Source organism: Macrotis lagotis, chromosome 1 (assembly GCF_037893015.1).
Source record: "Macrotis lagotis isolate mMagLag1 chromosome 1, bilby.v1.9.chrom.fasta, whole genome shotgun sequence".
In the NCBI taxonomy this organism is placed as follows: Eukaryota; Metazoa; Chordata; class Mammalia; order Peramelemorphia; family Peramelidae; genus Macrotis; species Macrotis lagotis.
The window spans coordinates 577,813,555-577,835,867 of NC_133658.1; the positions used below are offsets into that span (position 1 = coordinate 577,813,555).

General features: G+C 38.5%; 1 protein-coding gene across 1 annotated transcript in view; it reads left to right on the top strand.

Annotated features, from left to right (window-relative positions):
- The window catches only part of PDIA5 (protein disulfide isomerase family A member 5), a 173,947-nt gene extending 152,444 nt beyond the window's left edge, over positions 1–21,503 (top strand). Inside the window, exons 15-17 of the mRNA XM_074214668.1 lie at positions 6,697–6,767; positions 16,633–16,767; positions 21,272–21,503. Of these exons, the coding sequence (XP_074070769.1) occupies positions 6,697–6,767; positions 16,633–16,767; positions 21,272–21,352 (287 nt within the window). The 3' untranslated portion in view covers positions 21,353–21,503. The remainder of the gene's footprint in view (positions 1–6,696; positions 6,768–16,632; positions 16,768–21,271) is intronic.
- Positions 21,504–22,313: the final 810 nt, after the last annotated feature.

Consider the following 22,313-nt stretch of genomic DNA (forward strand, 5'->3'; position numbering starts at 1 on the left):
CCCACATATACACACACTATGTCTCTGTCTCACTCTCTCTCTTTCCCTCTTTACCTTGATTTTAAGGTCAAGGTTGATCTTTATAGTCATAGTTTCAGCTTTTAGATTTTATTTTTGTTTTTTCAATAGTAATTATATATATTGGTTTTTTTTAACTTTGCTTGCTTCACTTTATTTCATCTTAGTCACTTTTTTGGTGTCATCCCAGAATTGTCAACTTTCTTGAAGTAAAGAGTTTTATTATTAATGATTTAGACTACATATTCATATAGTTATGGATAGTTTGCAACTCTTTTGAGAGTTCTTTGTTTATGTAGTGCAAGTAATTCCATTGAGGAATAATTTTGGTGTCATGTATTTTTGTTAATTTTCTATGTATCTTGGACATTAAATCCTTATCAGAGACAATTAATGCAAGATTTTTTCCTGGTTGGCTACTTTCCTTTTTTATTCTAATTACATTGCTTTCATAGCATAAAAACTATTCAATTTCATGAAATCCAAATTATTTATTTTGTGATTGTCTTTGTCTCCAGTTTAATTAAGAATTCTTCTCTTAATCATACCATTGATAAATCCTAAGTAATTCATATACTGTTCATGACTAGGAGAAAAAAAATTCCTTTTCTCCCCCTTTTCTTTAACAAAACAGTAACAATATTGCTCTTTGTGCCCTTTATTTACTTTCTATTTTTCTCTGTATAAATATAGACATAGATAAAAAAAATCAAAAGTCACTCTTCAATATATTAATGGTAAAAGGATCTGAACTAACAATTTCCAAAAGGGTTATAAATTATTAACACTATGAAAGAATACTCTATATCACCAATAATAAGATAAATGCAAATCATAACAACCCTGAAGTTGTTATGCCCAGCAATTAGGTAAAGATGAAAAAGATGGGAATAGTCACTATTGAAATAGTTGGAATTGTAAACTAATGCACCTATCTCAGTAAGCAATGGGGAATTATGAATATAAAGTGATAAAGTGAATAAAATGTCTATACCCTTTGTCCCAGAGATTCTGCTACTGGGCATAGATACCAGAGTATATGGATAAGAACAAAATCTGCATATACACAAAATATTTCTAGGAAAATTTTTTGTGGTAGCAAAAAACTGGAAATGAAATTACTGGGAAATGGTTTAATGTGTTACATTAATGTAATGGAATAGTACTGTGCTATAAGAAAAAGCAATATGATTAATACAGAAAACCATGTAAAGATTTATGCTAATTTTGAATGAAGCAGTAAGAACCAAGAAAACAATATGCACATGAACTACAACAATGTAGATGGAAAGAACAACAAACAAAACAATTGAAACTGAATTTTGTAAAATTAAAACAAGGAACCATGACCCCAAAGGCAAGAAATGAGAAGATAACTCTCCCCTTTCTTTTGCAGAGATGGAAGATCCACAGATATTTTGAACATATTTTCAGATTTTTTTCAATTAACTGTTTTTACTATTTGTTTTTCTCTTCTTCCATTTTTTTTCTTTAAAAAATATTTTTTGTTACATTAGATGGCTCTCTTAGAAGGATGGGGAGGAAGGTTTCAGGTAGAAATTTAGGTGATATAAAGGCAAAAGCACAATTAAAAAAAAAGATTATTTCCTTAGTCATATCTGTTAAAGGAATTTGATCTGGTTGGAAGTCATTTGAAAAGTATTGTGGCATATGATATAAAATGTTCTAAACCTAACTTGTACCATGCTGCTTTCCAGTTTTTTCCAACAGACTTTGTCCAGTAGGGAATTCTTCCCCAAGTGATTTATAATCTTAGGATTCTCTAATATTGAATTCATAGGAGTCTGTTCCTTACCTAGTCTGTTCCACTGATCCACTTTTGTATTTGTTTAATCACTATCAAATAGTTTTTATTATTTTTTTTAATTCTTGCAAGTGAATTTTGTTATTTTTGATTTACTTTTATAAAATATTTGCTTGGGGGCAGCTAGGTGGCACAGTGGATAGAGCACTGACCCTGGAGTCAGGAAGACCTGAGTTCAAACGTAGCCTCAGACACTTACCTAGCTGTGTGACCTTGGGCAAGTCACTTAACCCCTCGAAAAAATATTTGTGTGATAGTTTAGTGGGCATAGTACTAAATCTATATGTTAATTTAGATAACATTATCTTTATTATATTAGTGAGACTCAGCTGTCACGAGTACTAAAAATCTCTCCAGTTATTCAACCTATTCTTTATTTCTTTTAAAGACTGCATTCCATCTTTCTCACTATAAAAAGGTAGCTTGTGACCTCTTATTAATATTTTTCAGAGAGAAAGCATTTTAGACTAGATATCATGGCAGCTATATGGTAGAGCTGGGTTCCTTAGATGTGGTATGGGTAATGAATTATCAGACTTACAGCTGATGTCACTATTTGCTGTCAACAGACAGTGTTCTGAAAATACAATCCATATTTCACTTCTCAAAAAAAAAATCAACGAATTCAGATTCAAAGAGTCTGTATCAAACACTATTGTATTGTGCAGCTAAGTGTCAAAGGAGTCAAAGGATCTTAAACTAATATGAGAAGAGGAAAAAAATGTACAAAATGATTATGACACAAAAGAAGAGTAAGACATATGCATAAGAAAGGAGCAATAACCATGCCTGAAGATATCTCAGGAAGGAGTCTTTTTGGCTAGGAAGACTTGTTGGTGGGAAAGATGTTTGATCTGTGCACTAGAATATCTGGGAGGAATGCGACTGCTCTTTCTGCTCATTGAGAGAGTCCCAAACCTACCTGGAACTGAGCCTCCAGCTCCTACAAGTCACCCAACCTTTCTACTGATTGCCAAGGGAAGATATATGCCAAAATTCTTGGGAAAAGGACTAAAGAGCACCTACTAAACAAAGCCTTCTGTTCTCCCTAAAAATTAGACTGAAGTTCACTCTATTTAGAACAAATGATGTCACCACCCAGCTTATGCCCAAGGACTATGCCACCCTGCAGCCTGCCATCTCTTTCATTGCTTTATTGTAATCTTCCACAACAAAAGTTGAAATTGCCCAGTCAGTGGTTCAACACCATCTACAGTGTCTGGAATATGAGGTCATTTATTTTCTTTCTTTTTCTTTCTCTCTCTTTCCTCCCTTCCTCCCCATCCTGTGTTAATTTTCTTTCTTGTTCCTCATTCTTTCTCTCCTTTCTTTTATACTCTCCCCTTCCTTCTTTCTTTCTTCCTCATTCCTTTCTTTCTATTGTTCTGTAATATCAAAGGGAAGAGACCATAAAAGATTGACTTGTGCTCCTGTTCTGTTTTAAGTTTATCTTTGCAATCTCTTTGAGTAAAGAATTTAATAAGTAGTTAATAATATAAGCAAAATTATAAGAGAAATGCTTATCCTATTTAAAGGTACAATTTTTCAAGCACTTATTAACATAAAATTGAATACTAAATACAAATTTTATCTATTAACTGGAGGAGGCCCATAAGGATATCCAGTTGACAATATTTTATTAACTGTTTATAAGATTTTATATTTTTGAAAGTAGTTAAAAATTGCATGATATAGTATAAACAGAATTTACCTTGGAGTCAGATAACCTAAATTCAAATTCTAGTTCCAGTACTTGCTAAATGTGTGGCCATTTACAAATCACTTTCTCTCTCTGTGTCTCAGTTTCTCCTCTGTAAAATGAATAAATGAAAAAAAGTATTTTTTAATCACTTACTGTGTGCCAGATTCTGGTCTAAATCCTTAGGGACATAATAGGAAAACAAAAACCGTTCTTTCCCTCTAGTATCTTATTACCATAATAAAGGGAGATAGACTACTTATAGGTAAGTGATGGCAGATTGAGCTGGGGGTGGGGTGGGGGAGAGCTCAGAGAATTTTACTTTGAGAAGTTATAGTGACTGTAAATATAGCCAGAGGGAAATAGATTAATACCCCATTTTCAGTAATGTTGGGAATGTTCCTTTGATTATGACTCCAGAACTAGGAGGCAGAGTGGGGAAAAGGGCTGAGAGCAAATGTAAACTAGCTACTAAAAAGATAGCTGAAAAGTAAAATGAATCACGCTGAGGTCTTTCTGGCTAAAGTTGACCACAGGAAACAACCACCAACAAGTAGTATCATTGTATTTTCATCCCATTTCATTGGATTGTAGTGAAAAAACACTTTGGAAACCTTCAAGATAAATAAAAGTAGTTGTCTTAGTAAATCTTTTTTTTTTATGTCCTTAATTCTAGATTTTTACTAATCCAGTCATCCCCCCCCCAGTCACATTATTGCTGTTTTACTATAATTATTCTTCCATTTTAAGAATTAACATTTTAAAGATGATTCTCCCTTCCAATAAATGAAAGTTCTACATCCAGATATAGCATCATCCTCCACTTCAGACATTTGGGGAAATTACAAAATCCCCAGTCTGGGAACAGATCTTTAGAGAGGTCTTCCTATATCCTTACTACTTCCAGGCAACATGTGATCTCCATCAGTCCACAGAAATGAGGCAGCTCTCCTTTTCTTAGGTTGTCTTGAGCACAACCTGTTGTTTTAGATATTTAATTTGATATAAAACACTTGAAAATATTTTTTTTTCTACAAATTCAGAAAAAGTGAAAAAGAAATCTTCTAGTTTAGAGATTAATTTGACTCTTACACCTAGGGAAGAGAAACCTGAAACTAGTTCCAAACATGAGTACTTTACAAGTGGCCTTTCCCATTTGCAAATTTTTCTCAAGATGTGTTCCCAGTATCAGGTCAGTCATTTCTCAGCTCTCCTTTACAATATCAGGAAAACTAGATGAAAGAAGTGCTTTGTTTTCTTCAGTTATAGCTAAGATTTATGAGAAATAAGTCTGGGTACTGGGGCAGCTAGGTGGCGCAGTGGATAGAGCACCAGTCCTGGAGTCAGGAGTACCTGAGTTCAAATCCAGCCTCAGACAGTTAATGATTACCTAACTGTGTGGCCTTGAGCAAGCCACTTAACCCCATTTGCCTTGCAAAAAAAAAAACAAAACCCTAGAAGGAAGGAAGGAAGGAAGGAAGGAAGGAAGGAAGGAAGGAAGTCTGAGTACTGAAGAAGTACAACATTTCTCTCCAAGGGCCTCAGCAGTTTGTTTTAATCAATGCTCACCATGAAACAGAAGACTTACCTGGCCAGTGGGGAATGAAATGGCACAAAAGTTAGTCATCCTCACTTCTCAGGAGTAGCTTTGTAGTCTGAATATGTGTGCACCCTGAGGGGGATGAGGGAAGGAGGGTTTCTCAGATTTAACTCTCCCTGGAAAGACACTAAATGAAAATAAACTTGCAATATTCCTTTCTGGAAAAGGAGAGTTGCCTTTAGAGACTAGACAATCAGTTGGATGTAGATGCTGGTATTCTGGATTGCTTTGGTACCTTCCATTCATCCCCCTTATCTTTCAATCTTCTAGGAAGAAATAGACTTCTTGCAAGGACTACTCTGGAGGGAGGGAGGGAGAGAGAGAGAGGGAGGGAGGGAGGGAGGGAGAGAGAGAGAGAGAGAGAGAGAGAGAGCGAGCACTAAATATCTGAAACTATGTCCTTCCAAAAATTAGTGAAATTAGTGCAGGGGGCAGATAGGAGGCACAGTGGATAAAGCACCAGCTCTGGAGTCAGGAGGACCTGAGTTCAAATTTGACCTCAGACACTTAATAATTACCTAGCTGTGTGACCTTGGACAAGTCACTTAACTCCATTGCCTTGCAAAAAAAATTTTTTAAAACCTAAAAACAAAGATAGGTGAACAGTCTGCCTAGCCTTAGTCCCCTGGGTCTATAAGAACCAAAATCCATCACCTGAGAGATAGAGATTGGCTAAATATGTCTGGTGAATGTCTTTCTAGAAATGATTTATCATAAAGCTGTGGTTGGAAAAGAGGATGTATTTTGGCACCATTGATTTAAGGGTGATAAATATAAACAGAAGGAGCAATGGATGAGAGCTAATGTTCCCATTTCCAACCGAGCCTCACTAGTCAATTGTGGATGGGGAGAATGGCCTCTTTCCTCACAGACCTCTTTTCAAAAAAAAAAAAAAAAAAGGATTTGCGTGTTGTTTTGGAAGATCTTGAATGCAGATGCCCTTCCCTGTGAAGTAGTAGTGCCTGATAGCAGCCTGCAGCTATGAAAAAGACCTTGATTTCTACCAAGAAGAGAAAAATAAAGCAAGAATCTTTTAGGGCAGATCTCCTAACTTTCTGCCTCCTGTTGTCAGAGTTGTGGGAAGAGATAAAAGCCCTCCAGGCAAGAGCAAAATGGATGTTTTGGTATGTCAAGAAGGGAATACTTACAAACTTTTAGTTAATCTTTGTAAATAGAAGAATAGAGTGACTTCTTAAAGTTGGAGCTATCAGAGACAATTCTAGGAAAGGCATAACTTTATTTTAAATTTAGCATATTTTTTCAATTAAGAAACATCTATTTTCACTTCCTCATCTCTCTCATTGAAAAGAAAAAAACATGGAACAAATATTCAGTCCAGTAGAGTCAATTCCCACATTAGCCATATCCAAAAATGTGTGTCTTGGGCTATATCCTAAGTTAAGGTACATCTTTCCTAGGCCATTGAAGGTTCAAGAAACTCCCCTGGTTTCCTACCTCTCCTACCTGGGTGTGGTTTTACATTAGGGAGTATTTATATCAATCACTTCCCATCTCACTTGACTTCACTCTGACCGTCCCTTCTCTTCTGTGCAGGGTGTCCACACTGTAAAAACACAATCCCGAACTTTACTGCCACTGCTGAACTCTTCAAAGATGACCGTAAGGTAAGAATGTCCCTGTTTGTTTTTCCTCCACCCTTGAACTTTGCTCTCCCTCTAATTCCTATGATTGTATTCCTCTATAGGGAAACTTGGCACATCTCTGTAGAGGGGGTTGACTTCCTGGTCTTTTTATCACTGGCTATTTCACTTTAGGGTTCTGTTGGAAAGGATCAGGTTTACAATCCAAAAACAGTGAGAGAGGAACCAGGAGAGAAGTGGGAAAGGGTTATGATCAATGAAGCCACATTGTGCTTAAGTCAGAAGCACCTGCAGCCACAGCCTAATGAAGCATAAAATTAACAAGTTAAAACTGCAGATTAGAATGTATTGAGAGGAGTGATAGGGAGGTTGGGCACAGTAGCATGTACCTGACTCAGTTTTGATTTTAGTTTTGTATGTGAAGAAATCAGAAATTGGTGGTGTGGTGAAATGTGGCATGCCTCTGAAGAAGCTACTCCCCAAAACAGCTAACTTGCTCTCTGGGGACCCCTATATCACACAAAATGACCCTAAGTTTGGGCAACTATATATATTTATATACATATATATATATATATATATATATATATATATAAAATGAATAAAACAAATTTTTATGTATATACCCAATGAAAATAAAAATAAAAATTTTCTCTTGAACATTTCTACATTGATGTAACAAATATTATTACTGCTATTCTATTTCTGTACTGGTCCAGAACATTATTAATCAGAAGTCTTCATGAGTAAGTAGGGGAAAAAATGTGCATGGCAAAAATTCACCAGGTTGCCCTGAAAATGAGTTATATGTCAAAAGTTCATTTGTTTAAACAAAAAAAAAAGTTCATTTGCTTGGAGCTTAGAACACAATTTTTCTATAAAAATAACATTCTAGAAGATTGCTTCCCCAGATAATTCACAAAAAATAATTTGATACTTCATGTAGCTGAAATGTTCTATATATTTATAGCAAAAAATATTTTTAAATATTGGAAATAGTAACTATAATTCTGCTACATTGTTATAGAAGTTATTTGTGAGTTAATTTGAAAATGTAAAGACCTTGCATAAAAATTATTTCAATGGGAAAATGCTTTCTAAGATCCTTGTGAGCCTGAGGGTTCCAGGGACCGGCACATCTCCTTTTGTTCCTGCTGTTTCAGGCCAAAGCCTGTCCAACCTACTGTCTGAGACAGAAATCATACAAAGATGGCCATGGATTGGTTCATATGGGAGCAGTCCAATAGATGCCAATTCCAGGGAGACTAACTAAAGGAAGATTTGACAGATATTGTAAGGTCAGGTAAGCAATAGGGTCTGAAGGACTAAGAGATCAGAGAATCAACTAGTTAAATTAGATAACTTATGTGAGACAGATTAATTCTTATCTGTCTTATTTTATGCCCTTGCCTGTATATAGACAGTCCTGGGTCCACCACATCTATTAATTATAGGGACAGGGGAGTCAGAGTCTTTCGGTTTTGATTTGGTTCCAAACTAACATGGGACAGACATGTTTGTATTACCAATAGGATCGTCAACCTCCTTTGGGACTCAGACTCATAAGTTATTTGTAGTGTAAGCCTTGGGTTCTGATTGGAACAAAGATATGGGTTCCCAGGATGACTTATTTGGACTATGTCTTTTCTAGTCTATCAGATAATGGAGTGGGGCAGAATTTTGGTTTTCTTATACATACTTTTCATGTTCTCCAAATCACCAGAGGAGGAGAAAGAACAAAGCAGCCAGGGAAAGCCAGAGTTTGAGAATACAGAAATGGAACAGTAAACTCACCTTGAATTTGTCGTAAATTATAATCTTGTTCGGTTATTTCAGTCTTGCACAAATCTTTATGACCCTATTTGAGGTTTTCTTGGCGAAGATACTGGATTGGTTTGCCATTTCCTTCTCTAGCTCATTTCACAGATGAGGAAACTGAGGCAAACAGGGTCAAATAACTTATCCAGGCTCACACAGCTAGTAAGTGTCTGAAGCTGAATTTGAACTTGAGCCTTCCTTTTTCCAGACCTGTCACTATATCCCCTGCACTGCCTAGCTACCCTAGACTTGAAGGCAATGGGAATAAATGTGGATTTTACTATACTTCTTCTCTTTGGATCAGTTAATATTGATGGAGATGCTAGAAAACAGTGCTAACCTGTCTAAGGGGCAAGGGAACAGAGTAGATTTGAGATCATGAAATTAACACAGCTAAGAGAAGATAACAGAGGCCCATGTTATCAACAGAAGTTGACACAGGTTTCCTGAGAGAATTGGGGATCATTGTCTTCTCCTGTGGGTGCTCTACCTTTATCATCTAACCTTCTGACTTAGGAGGAGGAATAGTAGGTAGATAATCAGGGAATGATTCTTTTATTTGTGATATATAAATTAGGAAAATAACTTTATGCAGTCCTTTCATCAGTTCATTCCTGAAGTAGACTTCCTATATTAAAAGTACCTTAAAGCTAGAAGGGACCCTCGAGACCAGCTAATTCAACCCTCTCCTTTTGGGATGGAATAACAAGTCCAAAGAGATTGGGATTTGGTCAAGGTCATAGTGGCCAAGTTGGGACAAAACTCAGGTTTTTCAAGAGTTCTGATTCAGTATGCTTTTCTTTACCTCTTTCAGTCTGAATTTTATTTTCGTCTCCAAAAGCCTGTCCCCAGTCCTTCCTCCAATCAATATGCAGCTAGTTATTCACTTCCATTTTCATAGCCAAAGTCAATATTAGCTCCTGCAGAGATTTATTTTACTGAATCAATAAAGCTGCGTGTGGCAGTACATATTTTAGCTGGGGCTCTTCCACCCCTGAGAGTTAACTTGGCTTATTCAGTGGCCTCAGCTGATGATAGATATAAGAGTAGAAAGAATTTAAGGCAATGAAGAATACAAAAGTTTGGCGGATCACTACACACACACATAGTTCCAGAAGTGGATTTCAGTGGAGTGGAGATGACATTGCCTCTGCCTTCCTTCTGAAGACCCTAAAGGGATTCAGGACAGAGGCTAGACTAGATGACCTCTGTCACTTTTTCCAATTCTCAGAGCCTCTAATTCTATGATCAGCACTCACCATGTGGACAGAGATATAACAAACAGGCAGATGTACTATCTAGATAGGTCAAACAAAGAAATTCAAATATGTACATTCTATAGTGTGGATGAATAAGAGCAGATTAGGAGGAGGCATCATGAGAATTTTTGTTTGTTGGGGGTGGGGGGAGGTAGAAGATGAGACAAATTTGTTGCCTTATTTACAAAGTCTAAGGTTTCCTGAATAAAGTAAAATTTCATGAACTGTTGAAATTTGGGGAATTTGTCTCCCTCAGAAGTGGACTAGCATTTGCATCCACAGGCTGCATTTGATTATGTGACTTTGGCTTGTTTTGAAATTCATAATAGATTTTTTAAAATTTTATAGATTTATAAAATTGTATCTTATACTTCAAACAGGATACAAATTAAATTCATAATTTAAACATGATTGCAGAGAAGAACAACTAGAAGCTATTGACACTTATCAGATACCTGAAAGCTGTGCTATAGTAACAATCTCATTGACCCAATGTCCCAAGGCTCCGATGGAAGACCATGCTTCAGCCTCCTGTTTGTTAGGTGGTCACAGTAAAGCCAGCAAGACCCTCTCCTAAGAATCAGCAGCATGGGAATGACTGCATGGTTTTATATGGGGCTCACAGACTACCATTTTCATCCCTTATTTGCATGATTCAGAAATGCTTTAGGGCTCAAATTGTCTCAGGAATTACAACTCTATATTAATTGGGGAACAGAATGATAATAGCTAACATTTATATAGCACTTAGGTGTCAGGCACTATTACAAAGCACTTTATAATTATGATCTCATTTAATCTTCACAGCAACACTGAAGGGGAGCTATTCTTATCCCCATTTAACAAAAGACAAAGCTGAGGGTAAACATGGTTAAGTGACTTGCCCAAGGTCACACAGTAAGTAACTGAGGCTGTATTTGAACTCAGGTCTTTCTAATTCCAGGCCTGGTGTGCTATTCACTGCACCATCAAACTGTCCCACTAATGAGTCTCTGGCCTGGGCTCTCTAAATCATCTCTTAGCTGGAAGCCTCTGAAGCCACAGTGCTTCATCCACAGCTGCTGCCTCCCACAAAAGAATGTTTCTCCATGGTCCTGGACACTTAATACACCTTCAGGAAATCCTGATTGAAAGGATTGAAATGGTTATTTAAAACAAAGAACAATTCAAAAGCTCTGAATCTTAGTTAGCAATTAATCTGAATGTCTGAAGCCCCACAAAGTCTCAGTCAGTCTCTCTCTCTCTCTCTCTCTCTCTCTCTCTCTCTCTCTCTCCCTCCCTCCCTCCTTTTCCTTCTCTCTGCCCCTTCCAAATTTTCTCTGAAATTGACTGTAATATAGGACTGCAAAAATAATTTTACTTCTTTTTTAATAATATGGCATGCTCTCTATCCTTAATTTTAAAAGCAAGTTATGGGCCCCTGGAACAGGACTCTGGAGCTCTGACCACATTCAGATCCTGATCACAGTCTAGGCCCCCCCATAGAACAGCAGGGCTCCCCCCACCTCAGCCCCGTGGCAGACCAAGAGGGAGGACAGAGCCTCACACACTGAGACCCTTGTGGGGTGTCCCAAAAGCTGAGGAAGCACCCCCAAAAAACAGGCTTAGGCTGGGAAAATGAACAAACAAAGAAACATGAGGAAGACCATTGAGAAATATTTTGCAAATGAGCCCAAGAAGGATCAAAATACTCAGTCTGAAGATGAGGAAGCACAAGCTCCTGCATCTAAAGACTCCAAGAAAAACAGAAATTGGGCTCAGGCTATGACAGAGCTCAAAAAAGACTTTGAAAATCAAATGAGGGAGTTGGAAGAAAAACTGGGAAAAGAAAGGAGAGAGAGGCAGGAAAAACATGAAAATGAAGTCAGCAGCTTAGTCAAGGAAATCCAAAAAATGCTGAAGAAAATAGCATGCTAAAAACCAGCTTAGGTCAAATGGATAAAACAGTCCAAAAAGTTATTGAGGAGAAGAATGCTTTAAAAAGCAAAATTGGCCAGATGGAAAAAGAGATAAGAAAACTCTCTGAGGAGAACAAATCCTTCAGACAAAGAATAGAATTCAGGGAGATTGATGAATTTAACAGAAATCAGGAATCAATACTTTAAAACCAAAAAAAAATGAAAAATTAGAAGAAAATGTGAAATATCTCATTGAAAAAACAACTGATATGGAAAACAGACTTAGGAAAGATAATTTGAAAATTATTGGAATACCTGAAAGTCATGATCAGGAAAAGAGCCTTGATATCATTTTCAAAGAATTACTACAGGAAAATTGCCCTGATGTTCTAGAAGCAGAGGGCAAAATAGAAATGGAGAGAATCCACCGATCCCCCCAAGAAAGAGATCCCAAAAAACCAACCCCCAGGAATATTATAGCCAAGTTCCAGAACTCCGAAGTCAAAGAGAAAATATTACAAGCAGACAGAAGTACACAGTTCAAATATCGTGGAGCTGCAGTCAGGATCACACAGGACTTAGCAGCAGCTACATTGGAAGCTCGTAGGGCTTGGAATACAATATACCGGAATGCAAAAGAGCTTAGAATGCAGCCAAGAATGAACTACCCAGCAAGGCTGAATGTCCTCTTTGAGGGGAAAAAATGACTTTCAATGAACCAGGGGAATTTCAAAAGTTCCTTTTGGAATGGCCAGAGCTGAACAGAAGGTTTGATCTTCAGATACAGGACTCAGGTGAAGCATGGAGATTGGAGGAGAGGGGGGAAATATGAGGGACTTAATGAGGATGAACTGCATGTATAGAAAAATAATACTGATAATATTCATATGAACCCTCTCAGTTAATAGAGCAGGTAGAGGGAGCTTTTATAGTTGAAGCACAGGAGAAAGCTGAATTTGAAGATAAAATATGGTGTAAAAATGGAGTCAATAAGAAAAAAAGGGAAATGGAATGGGAGAAAGAAAAAGGAGAGGGGGAATAGTCCAAGCTATTTCATATAATAAGATTTTTTTTTATTACATTGAGCTATTGCAATGATATGGAAGCGGGGGAGGCAAGGGAGAATGAGGGAACCTTTGCTCTCATCAGAGATGGCTAGGAGAGGAAACAGCAAATATACTCAATGGGGTATAGACAACTGGAGTAAGAAGGAGGGGGGAGCAGGGGGAAGGAGGGGGGAGCAGGGGGAAGGGGTAGGGATGCGAATAAAGGAGGAGAGGATGGATCATGGGGGAACAATGTTCAGATAATAACACATTTTCTTTTTTTACTTCTTGCAAGGAGCTGGGATTGGATGGCCTGCCCAGGACCATAGGGCCAGGTGGATTCTAGGCCTAAGGGGTGGTATGGGGGCTCAGGGCTTCTTGGCCCCAGGGCCAGGGATCTGTCTGCTGTGTCACTCAGAGACCCTACAGCAGAATCAGAGTGAAAGGAGAGAGAAAATATAGTACATGGTAGTGGAGAAATAAGAAAGGAGGGAGTTGCGATCAGCAATGGCAACGTTGGAAAAATATGGAAGTAACTTTTGTGATGGACTTATCATAAAGAATGTGATCCACTCACGACAGAGTTGATGGTGTTGGAACAAAGACTGAAACACATTTTTTGTTATTATTATTTGGGGGAGGGTGCAGGGCAAGTGGGGCTGGGTGGCCTGTCTGGGGCCACATAGCAGGGTGATCATTGTGTGTCTGGGGCCGGATTTGGACCCAGGTGCTCCTGGCTCAAGGGCCAATGCTCTGTCTGCCACCCAGCCACCCCTACTATTATTACTATTTTGTTTTATTTTGGGTCTTTTTTTTTTCTTCTTTTTGGTTTTTGCAGGGCAGTGGGGATCGGGTGGCTTGCATGTCACATGGCTGGGTGATTATTGGGTTTACTAGGCTGGATATGGACTCGGGTGCTCGTGGCTCTAGGGCTGGTGCTTCATCCATTGCACCACCTGGCCATACCTACAATTATTACTATTATTTTTTTTTAATTTTAATTTTTTTCTCCCCCCTTTACTTTTTTGCCCAAGCAAGTCTATCTATATTCAATGGGGGGAGGGGTATTTTGTTTACTTGTAAACAAGTATATCTTATTACTGTAAAGAAAAACATTTGTACAAAATGAGAATAAAAAATAAAGTAAAAAAAAGAATAAAAAAAAGCAAGTTATGGTAAACTTCTTAGATTTTTCTCCTTAAAAATATTTTTTAAAAATCTGTCTTCTTAAAATTGCTTTTTTATTGGGGCAGCTAGGTGGCGTAATGGATAAAGCACTGGTCTTGGACTCAGGAGTACCTGGGTTCAAATCCGGTCTCAGACACTTAATAACTACCTAGCTGTGTGGCCTTGGGCAAGCCACTTAACCCCATTTGCCTTGCAAAAACCTAAAAAAAAAAAATTGCTTTTTATTTATATGTGACCTTTGGACACATTTTTTTCCCTTCCTTGAAGGTCAGTGGCTTTTAATTGGAGGGGGAAAAAAGCCTTTTACTTTCTGATACTGTAAAGATAATATAAGAGAAAACTTCGCAACATGTGTCCTGCAGAGAGAGAATAAAAGGCAAGTAGACAAATAAAGGAACTTAGAAAGCTCTGAAATTCCTAAAACTCTTTACTATAGAGAGCTTTTGAAATATATGAGACTCTGGGGCAGCTAGGTGGCACAGTAGATAAAGCACTGGCCCTGGAGTCAGGAGTACCTGGGTTCAAATCTGGTCTCAGACACTTAATAATTACCTAGCTGTGTGGCCTTGGGCAAGCCACTTAACCCCATTTGCCTTGCAAAAACAAAAAAAAGAAAGAAATATATAAGACTGCTATCTGAACTAGGGTAGGGGTTATCCTATTTCGAGGAGAAAAGAGAGGATATGATGACCTCCCTTAGTTTCATACCTAATGACTATCTAAGCCTATGACAGCCTCACAAAAACCCTTGTAAAACCTTGCAAACCCTTTTGAGCTTTGGAAACATTTGCCATGGCAGCAGCTAGGTGGTGCAGTGGATAGAGTACTAACTCTGTAGTCAGGAGGACCTGAGTTCAAATCCATCCTCAGATACTTAATAAATGCTTAGCTGGGTAACCTTAGACAAGTCACTCTTAACCCCATTGCCTTAAATAAAAAAAAAAATTTTAAAGATTTTTTAAAAAAGAAACATTTACCAGCCCCTTGCAATGGAAGTATTCTAACTCCACTCATTTCTCCATATTTTCTCTTCCTCTTCCAATCACACTGGAATTTAAACTCTCCATGTCTCTAGTGTTAAGTCTTCTAACTGGTCTTTTCTGACACATTTAGGACATTCTGGTGTTTTCCTAATAATCCCTCAGATACAGATCCTTATGGAACATTCTCCCTGGAGTCAAGAAGGAAGGAGAGGAGGAAAATTTGTAGAGATGACTCCATTATCCTTAGCCCACTGTCTGCTCTCCTTTAATACCCATCTAACTACTTTGAATCATTGCTCCTATGTCTTCTGCTGGCCTCACTGCTCATAACAAAGCCTACTAATTTTATGGCAGACTGTCAGGCTGAGCTCAGAGAGAGAGAGAATTGTTCTCTTTGCCTCAGCTCTCGGAGGTGGGCTCATCAGTAAAGGAATCTTTAAGTTTTCACATGTCAGAATTAGATTCTCTGGAGCCTGTGGACCTGGAATCAGGCTGTGACTACTCTGTTCTAAATGATTATTACTGCTATTGCTCCTTCTGCACCATCTAATCATCTTAATCCTGACATTTGTCAGATGTGTGACTTTTTACATAATAGCCCATGTCCCACTGCTGTAGGAAATCCAGCACAGCCTAAGGTCCTTAGCCTTTTTGTGTGTCCCAGATCTCTGGCAGACTAGTGACACCTAGAACCCCTTTTCAGAATAATGTTTTTAAGAGAATAAAACGCATAGGATTACAAAAGAGGCCAAGTAACTTAAAATACAGTTATCAGAGTATTTTCTTAAAAAGATTTTCCCAGAGCTGTGAACTCATCCAACCTTTCTGGAGAGAAATTTGGAACTACGCCCAAAGGGCAACAAAAATGAGCATACCCTTTGATCCAGCAATACCACTACTGGGTCTATACCCTGAAGAGATGATGAAAACAGGTAAAAAACATCACTTGTACAGAAATATTCATAGCAGCCCTGTTTGTGGTGGCAAAGAATTAGAGATCAAGTAAATGTCCTTCAATTGGGGAATGGCTTAGCAAACTGTGGTATATGTATGTCATGGAACACTATTGTTCTATTAGAAACCAGGAGGGATGGGAATTCAGGGAAGCCTGGAAGGATTTGCATGAACTGATGCCGAGTGAGATGAGCAGAACCAGAAAAACATTGTACACCCTATCAGCAACATGGGGGTGATGGTCAACCTTGATGGACTTGCTCATTCCATCAGCACAACAACCAGGGACAATTTTGGGCTGTCTGCAATGGAGAATACCATCTGTATCCAGATAAAGAGCCATGGAGTTGGAACAAATTTCAAGTACTATTCCCATTAATTTAGGGGGGAAAAAAGATACCTTATTGTCTGATCTTGTTATCTCTTATACTTTTTGTTTCTTCCTAAAGGATATGATTTCTCTCTCATCACACTAAATTTGGATCAATGTATACCATGGAAACAATGTAAAGACTGACAGATTGCTTGGGAGAAAAATTGTAAAACTCAAAATTCAAATAAAATCTTTTTAAAAAAAAAGATATTCCCAGCTAAGAATGACTGCCTGACTTCACACAGGTGTCCTACTGAGGGGTATGTCAAGAGCCTGTATGGAAAACTGCATAAAATGAGCTGGGGCTGTTGTACCAACTGGGTATGTGGAGGGCCCTGGTCTCTTACACAGTGTTTCCTTTGCCTGGTAGATTGCCTGTGCTGCAGTTGACTGTGCCAAAGATAAGAATCGGGATCTATGTAAGCAAGAAGGGGTTGATGGCTACCCCACCTTCAACTACTACAACTATGGGAAGATGATCGAAAAATATAATGGAGATCGGACTGTGAGTATTGTAGAAACTACCACGTGACCTAGACTAAGTTCTTCCCTTGTGCTGCTTCTGAGCATCCCTTCTTGATCCCTTCCTCTCTTTTTCCTGCTCTTTCAGACCCCAGAACCATTCAATCCAATACTGCCTACTCCATTCCTTGATCTCTCTTCCCTTCCTTCTTCTCCTTAACACCATACTCAATCCAACTCCATGGTTTCTTGTTGAGGAAATCTTTCAACTACATTCAACCTCATTATATACTGTCCCTTTCCTGATCAAGGGAGTGACTACTGAGTATTGAAGGTCGAGGATTTGTCAGGTTTATTGAAGAAGGTGGGGGAGGGCATTGTTATGGCAACCATATACCCCAGTTTACTTGAGAGAGTTCCATTATTAAGAAAATAAATTGTACTTTAACAAGACTGCATGAAAATAACCTCTCCTCTCAGATTCAGCCACCTGGCTACTCCATTCATACAGTCCCTCTGTGGATTGCTAGATAAGTTGATTACAACAAAGTATTCATTAATCCTACCCTGGGCTTAAAACATCTTACACTTTTGTATCTCAAGTAGATATGAATATAAATATAAATACATGTAGAGATGTCCATTTCCTATCCTTAAGTAAGGAAGAATCTGTCTTTCTAGCCTCACTGAATATTATTCCCTTTACATTCTATGATTCAGCTAAACTATCTTTTCTCTATTTCCCACACATGACATTTCATCTCCCATTTCTGTCCTTCTGTACTGTCTCTTCCAAATGACTAGGTTTGTATCCTTTCTTCACCTTCATCTCCTAGAGTGATTCTTTTCCTTTTTTCTCCACTTAATCGTATTCTATTTTTTCCAGTTACATAGAAAGATAATTTTCAGCATTCATTTTTGTAAAACTTTGAGTTAGAAGTTTTTCACCTTCCCTTCACCTCCTCCCCAAGACAGGAAATGATCTGATATTGATTATATATGTATAATCATGTTAAACATTTCTATATTAGTCATGTAAAAAAGAAAACAAATGGAATCATCACAAGAAAGAAAAAAACAAACAAAATTTTAATAAGTAAAAATAGAATGCTTTGGTCTGCATTTAAGCTCCATAATTCTTTTTCTGGATGTGAATGGCATGGTGTCTATACCAGGTCTTATAATTGTCCTAGCTCTTTGAACTGTTAGCAGAACTGTATCCATCCTATTTGATCATCTCACAATGTTGCTGTTACTTTATACAATGTTCTTCTGGTTCTGTTCATTCAGCATCATTTCATAAATTCTTTCCCCCTACAAAAATAGATAAACTATTCCTTGTTCTCCTAATTGGTCTATGGTATCATGCTTTATAGATAAATCCTGTACCTATTTCAACTTTATCTTGGTATAGTTCTAGCTAAAGAAGTTCAGTTCCTGTTGTTGATGGAGTTATGAACCGATCCAACCATTCTGAAGAGCAATTTGGAACTGTGCCCAAAAGGTTATAAAATTGGGTATACCCTTTGATCTACAATGTCCTTGTTCAATCTGTATTTCAAAGATATCATTAAAAAAGGGGGAAAGAACCAGATGTACAAAAAATATTTAAATTGTTTTGGGTTGGTTTTTTTGTGGTAGAAAAGAATTGGAAATTGAGGGAAAGCCCATCAATTGGAGAATAGCTGTTTTGGTATATGAATGTGATGGAACCCTGCTTTTCTATAAGAAATGATGAGCAGGCAGATTTCAGAAAAACCTAGAAAGGTTTACATGAACTGATTCTGAATGAAGTGAGCAGAACCAGGAGATCATTGTACATAGTAACAGCAGCATTGAGTGATGATCAACCATGATGGACTTAGCTCTTCTCAGCAGTACAATAATCAAAGACAGTTCTGAAAGACTTCAGTTGGAAAATGCCATCCACATCCAGAGAAATAATTATGGAGGCTGAATGCAGATTGAAGCAATACAATAATACTATTTTAATTTTTAAAAAATTTTTTTTGTTTTTTCTCATGATTCTTCCCTTTTGTTCTGATTGTTCTTTCACAACATGACTCATATGGAAATATGTTTAACATATTTGTGCATGTATAAAAAAAAGAGATCGGTTCAGTCTTGGTTCATAGACTTCCTAACTACCTCTATTTCTGTCCTCATAATTAAGGACTTCAAAAATATGTTTGATACATTCCCTCATCAGCACCCATGTACAATATTTATTTCACTTTAACTACCTACAAGGAAGAGCCTATGACTTAGACCTCAATATAATTCATAACTATTCTGCCTTTGACATTTGATCTCAAATATTTCTTTTTCTGACATGATCTCTTAACCTCCTATCTTTGTCAAATTCCTTTCTTTAAGCCTATTCAAGCCTCATCCTTGTTCTAGTTTCACTTTCTTCCCTTCAGTATTGACCTTATAGTTGATCAACTCATCTACCCTTGAATATCTGTCTCCTGTCTTGATTTTTGTGCCTTCCATTTTTCAAAGTTTTGTCACCCCCCCATCAACTCCCTTTTTCATAATTGAATACTGCTAAAAGAAATCACACAATTGAGCCAAGTAGGTTCACTGCTAATTCATGTTATCTGATTCTAACTGACCTTCCATTACAAACATTCCTTTCAAGTAGGAATGTTCCTTTCACCTTAGTTAATATCTTTTTTTTAAAACTACAATTACTTCTTAATATAAAAAGTGATCCTTTTCCTTATCATGGTCAGTGCCACAGCTTGTGCCCTTGTTGCTTACCCGATCAGTAATTCATTTTCTGTCCCTCATTTTCAGTTTTTATCTATGGACCCTTTCCCCATTGCCTATAAATATGCTTTTTCCTTTGGACACTGCCCCTATTTTTCTTAGTTTCTGTAATGTCTCTCATGTCTTTCTTCCTCTTGAGTCTCTTATGATTCTCTTCCTATCTGTATAATTTTTAAGTTCCATTTGCTGAACCATTTTGCCCCTATGCATCTTTACACACTGTTGGTGATTCCATCTCTTTATGGGGGTCCAATTTTCTCTTTGCTTATTACCCTTAATCTGTATACCCAGTTCTTTTGAACTCCATTCCATTGTTGCCATCTTTCTCTTGCCCATCTCTCAAACTTATTTCTCATCAGTCTCTGAAACTCAGTGTATTGTAAAAGGAACTGACAGCATTTCCTTCAAAACCTGTCTCTCCTTTAAATTTCCTTCCACAGCTATTTGCTTCATCCCTTTCTCCAACCCTTGGGACCCCAAGTCCAGGCTGGGTCTCCCCATCCCTGCTGCCTGGTCTCCTACTTCATCCACCCACTCATCCAGTGCCTCTTCTTCACCACTGCCAGAGTCATCATCCACAGGCCCCTTGTTGAAAAACTTTCAGGTTTCTCTCATTTCAGGGATAAAAAGATAAAATCTTTGGTCTGCCATTTAGCCTCATTTCACATCAACAATTCCCCTTCATATACTCTTCATCCCAACCAAGCTGGCCAAGGATGTATTTCCAAACTCTAGTCCATCTGCTGCCTCTGCACATGTGGTCTGCCCTCACCTTGATCTTCCAGCAAGGTTCAGGGTAGCAGCTGCCTCCACTGTACCCTTTCCTGACCCCCCACACTTGATCCCAGCATGCATGTTGTCAGTCCTTAGAACCTGCAAAAGCCCTCCAAGGCAGGCACTCCACCCAGGGTGAGTGGGGCTCAGAAAAGTGGAGCCATTTGCTCCCTCCTCCTCCCCACACTCTGCCACTGCTCTGAATTAGACACTCCCTAAGGGCAGGGACTGAGCTCAGACCCTGGCTCCCAGGAGGCACATCATGCATCTTCATTGAATTGAATTAGTGGAGGAATATTATTCTGACAGCTCTTAGACCCCACCCTGGAAGGTATGAAATGTGAGTGGAAAAGGGCCTTTGAAAGCAAAAAATGACGCAGGCAAAAAAGGAGCAGCGTGATTGGACTTAGTTCCTCCATCCCTTTCATGGGCAAAGGAGGTTGGATGCCCATAAGAAATAACTTATGTTTGGTTAAGTTGTATTGCTACTCAACACCAGACTTGATCAATGCTCATATGAGCTAGTTAGCTTTACTCTCTCCTGGAGCCATAGATTCCATCCCTTACCTTGTGTGACAAACCCAGCTCTAAGTCTAAAAGAATTCACTGCCCACGTCTTGGTTTTGGAGGGTGAGACACGTTCTTCATATGTGGAACAGAACATACCTTAAGGGGCTTGATGAGAGATGCATTCTTCTGGTGCCTGATTCGGTTTCAGAGGTCAGGACTGAACTGATACCAACTCCAGAGGGGCAAAGCTGAGGAAGTAATAGAACACAGTTGCAGCCTCCTGACTGGGCTGTGGTTTGATCCAGCAGGCCATGGGTAAAGCCTCCTTCTTCAGCTCCCTCTGTTCTCGGTGGAGACAGGGAAGAGGCTGTCTGCAAAGTGAGTTTGGAGACTTAGGTGGCATTTATCAGATAATGAAAAGACCTCTTTCCTGCCCTTACCCACTTTGCTCTCTACCTCCTTTTCCTCAATCCCTTCCTTTCTTTCAGGAGTCAGGGTTTGTCTCTTTTGTTCGAACTCTCCGGGAGCGAGATCATGAGCGACTTGGAAAAAAGAAAGATGAATTGTGATTTCTGCCTCAAAAGAAGCTTTTCCACTACACTGTGAACGATACTGGCTTTGTTGTTCCTGAGTTTTCACACCTTCTGAAGACAAAGTTTTTTATAGCCATGCGTGGCCATTTTGTACAATTTTAAAATAAAGTTGAACCACTTGTTTGGGGATTTAGGGATTTTTTTGGGTGGGGGGTGGGAAAGGTGGGGATTGTTCAAGGATGGGCTTGTTGCCATTTTGAGCTCTAAGCTTGCATTTCCTCCTCTGTGAGGCAATGTTAGCAACTCCTATGCAATATTTATATAGGGAGAGACTGTATGAGGGCCATAGTTGGTGGGGGTAGTCTGTCCCCTTCAGCTTTTGGTTGGGGAGGGCAGGGGAATAGGAGAAGTGAATGATACTTCATTTGGATGTAGATTTTTCCAGGCTTGGGAAATTGTCAGATGTTTGAAGGGAACAACATTCTAATGCTCAGGGAAAATCAGAATATGAAGTGAATGGAGACCCAAGTGTGTGCTATTTGCAGATCTCTGTGACTTCAGTTCTGAGTCGTACCTGGAATGTGTTTACATAGTTCTCTGTTTTCTCTCTCTTGGATTCTGTAACTCTGTGTGTTTGTATCTCCTCTTCTTCTCTTAACATTTCCCCAGCTCAAATTCACTCTCACTTTCTCACTACCTTACCTTTTTTTCCCTTCACTCCTTTTCATGTGCTGATGGCTTTTAAACAAAGAATCAGCCACTGTCTTAGCCCCAGCCCCTTGAGATGAAGTTGCATCTGGTTCCTTGTGGGGAGCATATTACTCTGCATCTAAGTTCAGTAAAATAGGACTTTTGGACATGCAGCAATTATGCCACTTGACTCTCATTCTCACAAAATTACCCCCTCCTTCCCCCTCCTTTTTTTGTTTTCAAATCAAGTTCTTATAGGATGCCAATCACCCATCTCCAGTTCTGCTTCTCACCCTCTCTTCTTCCC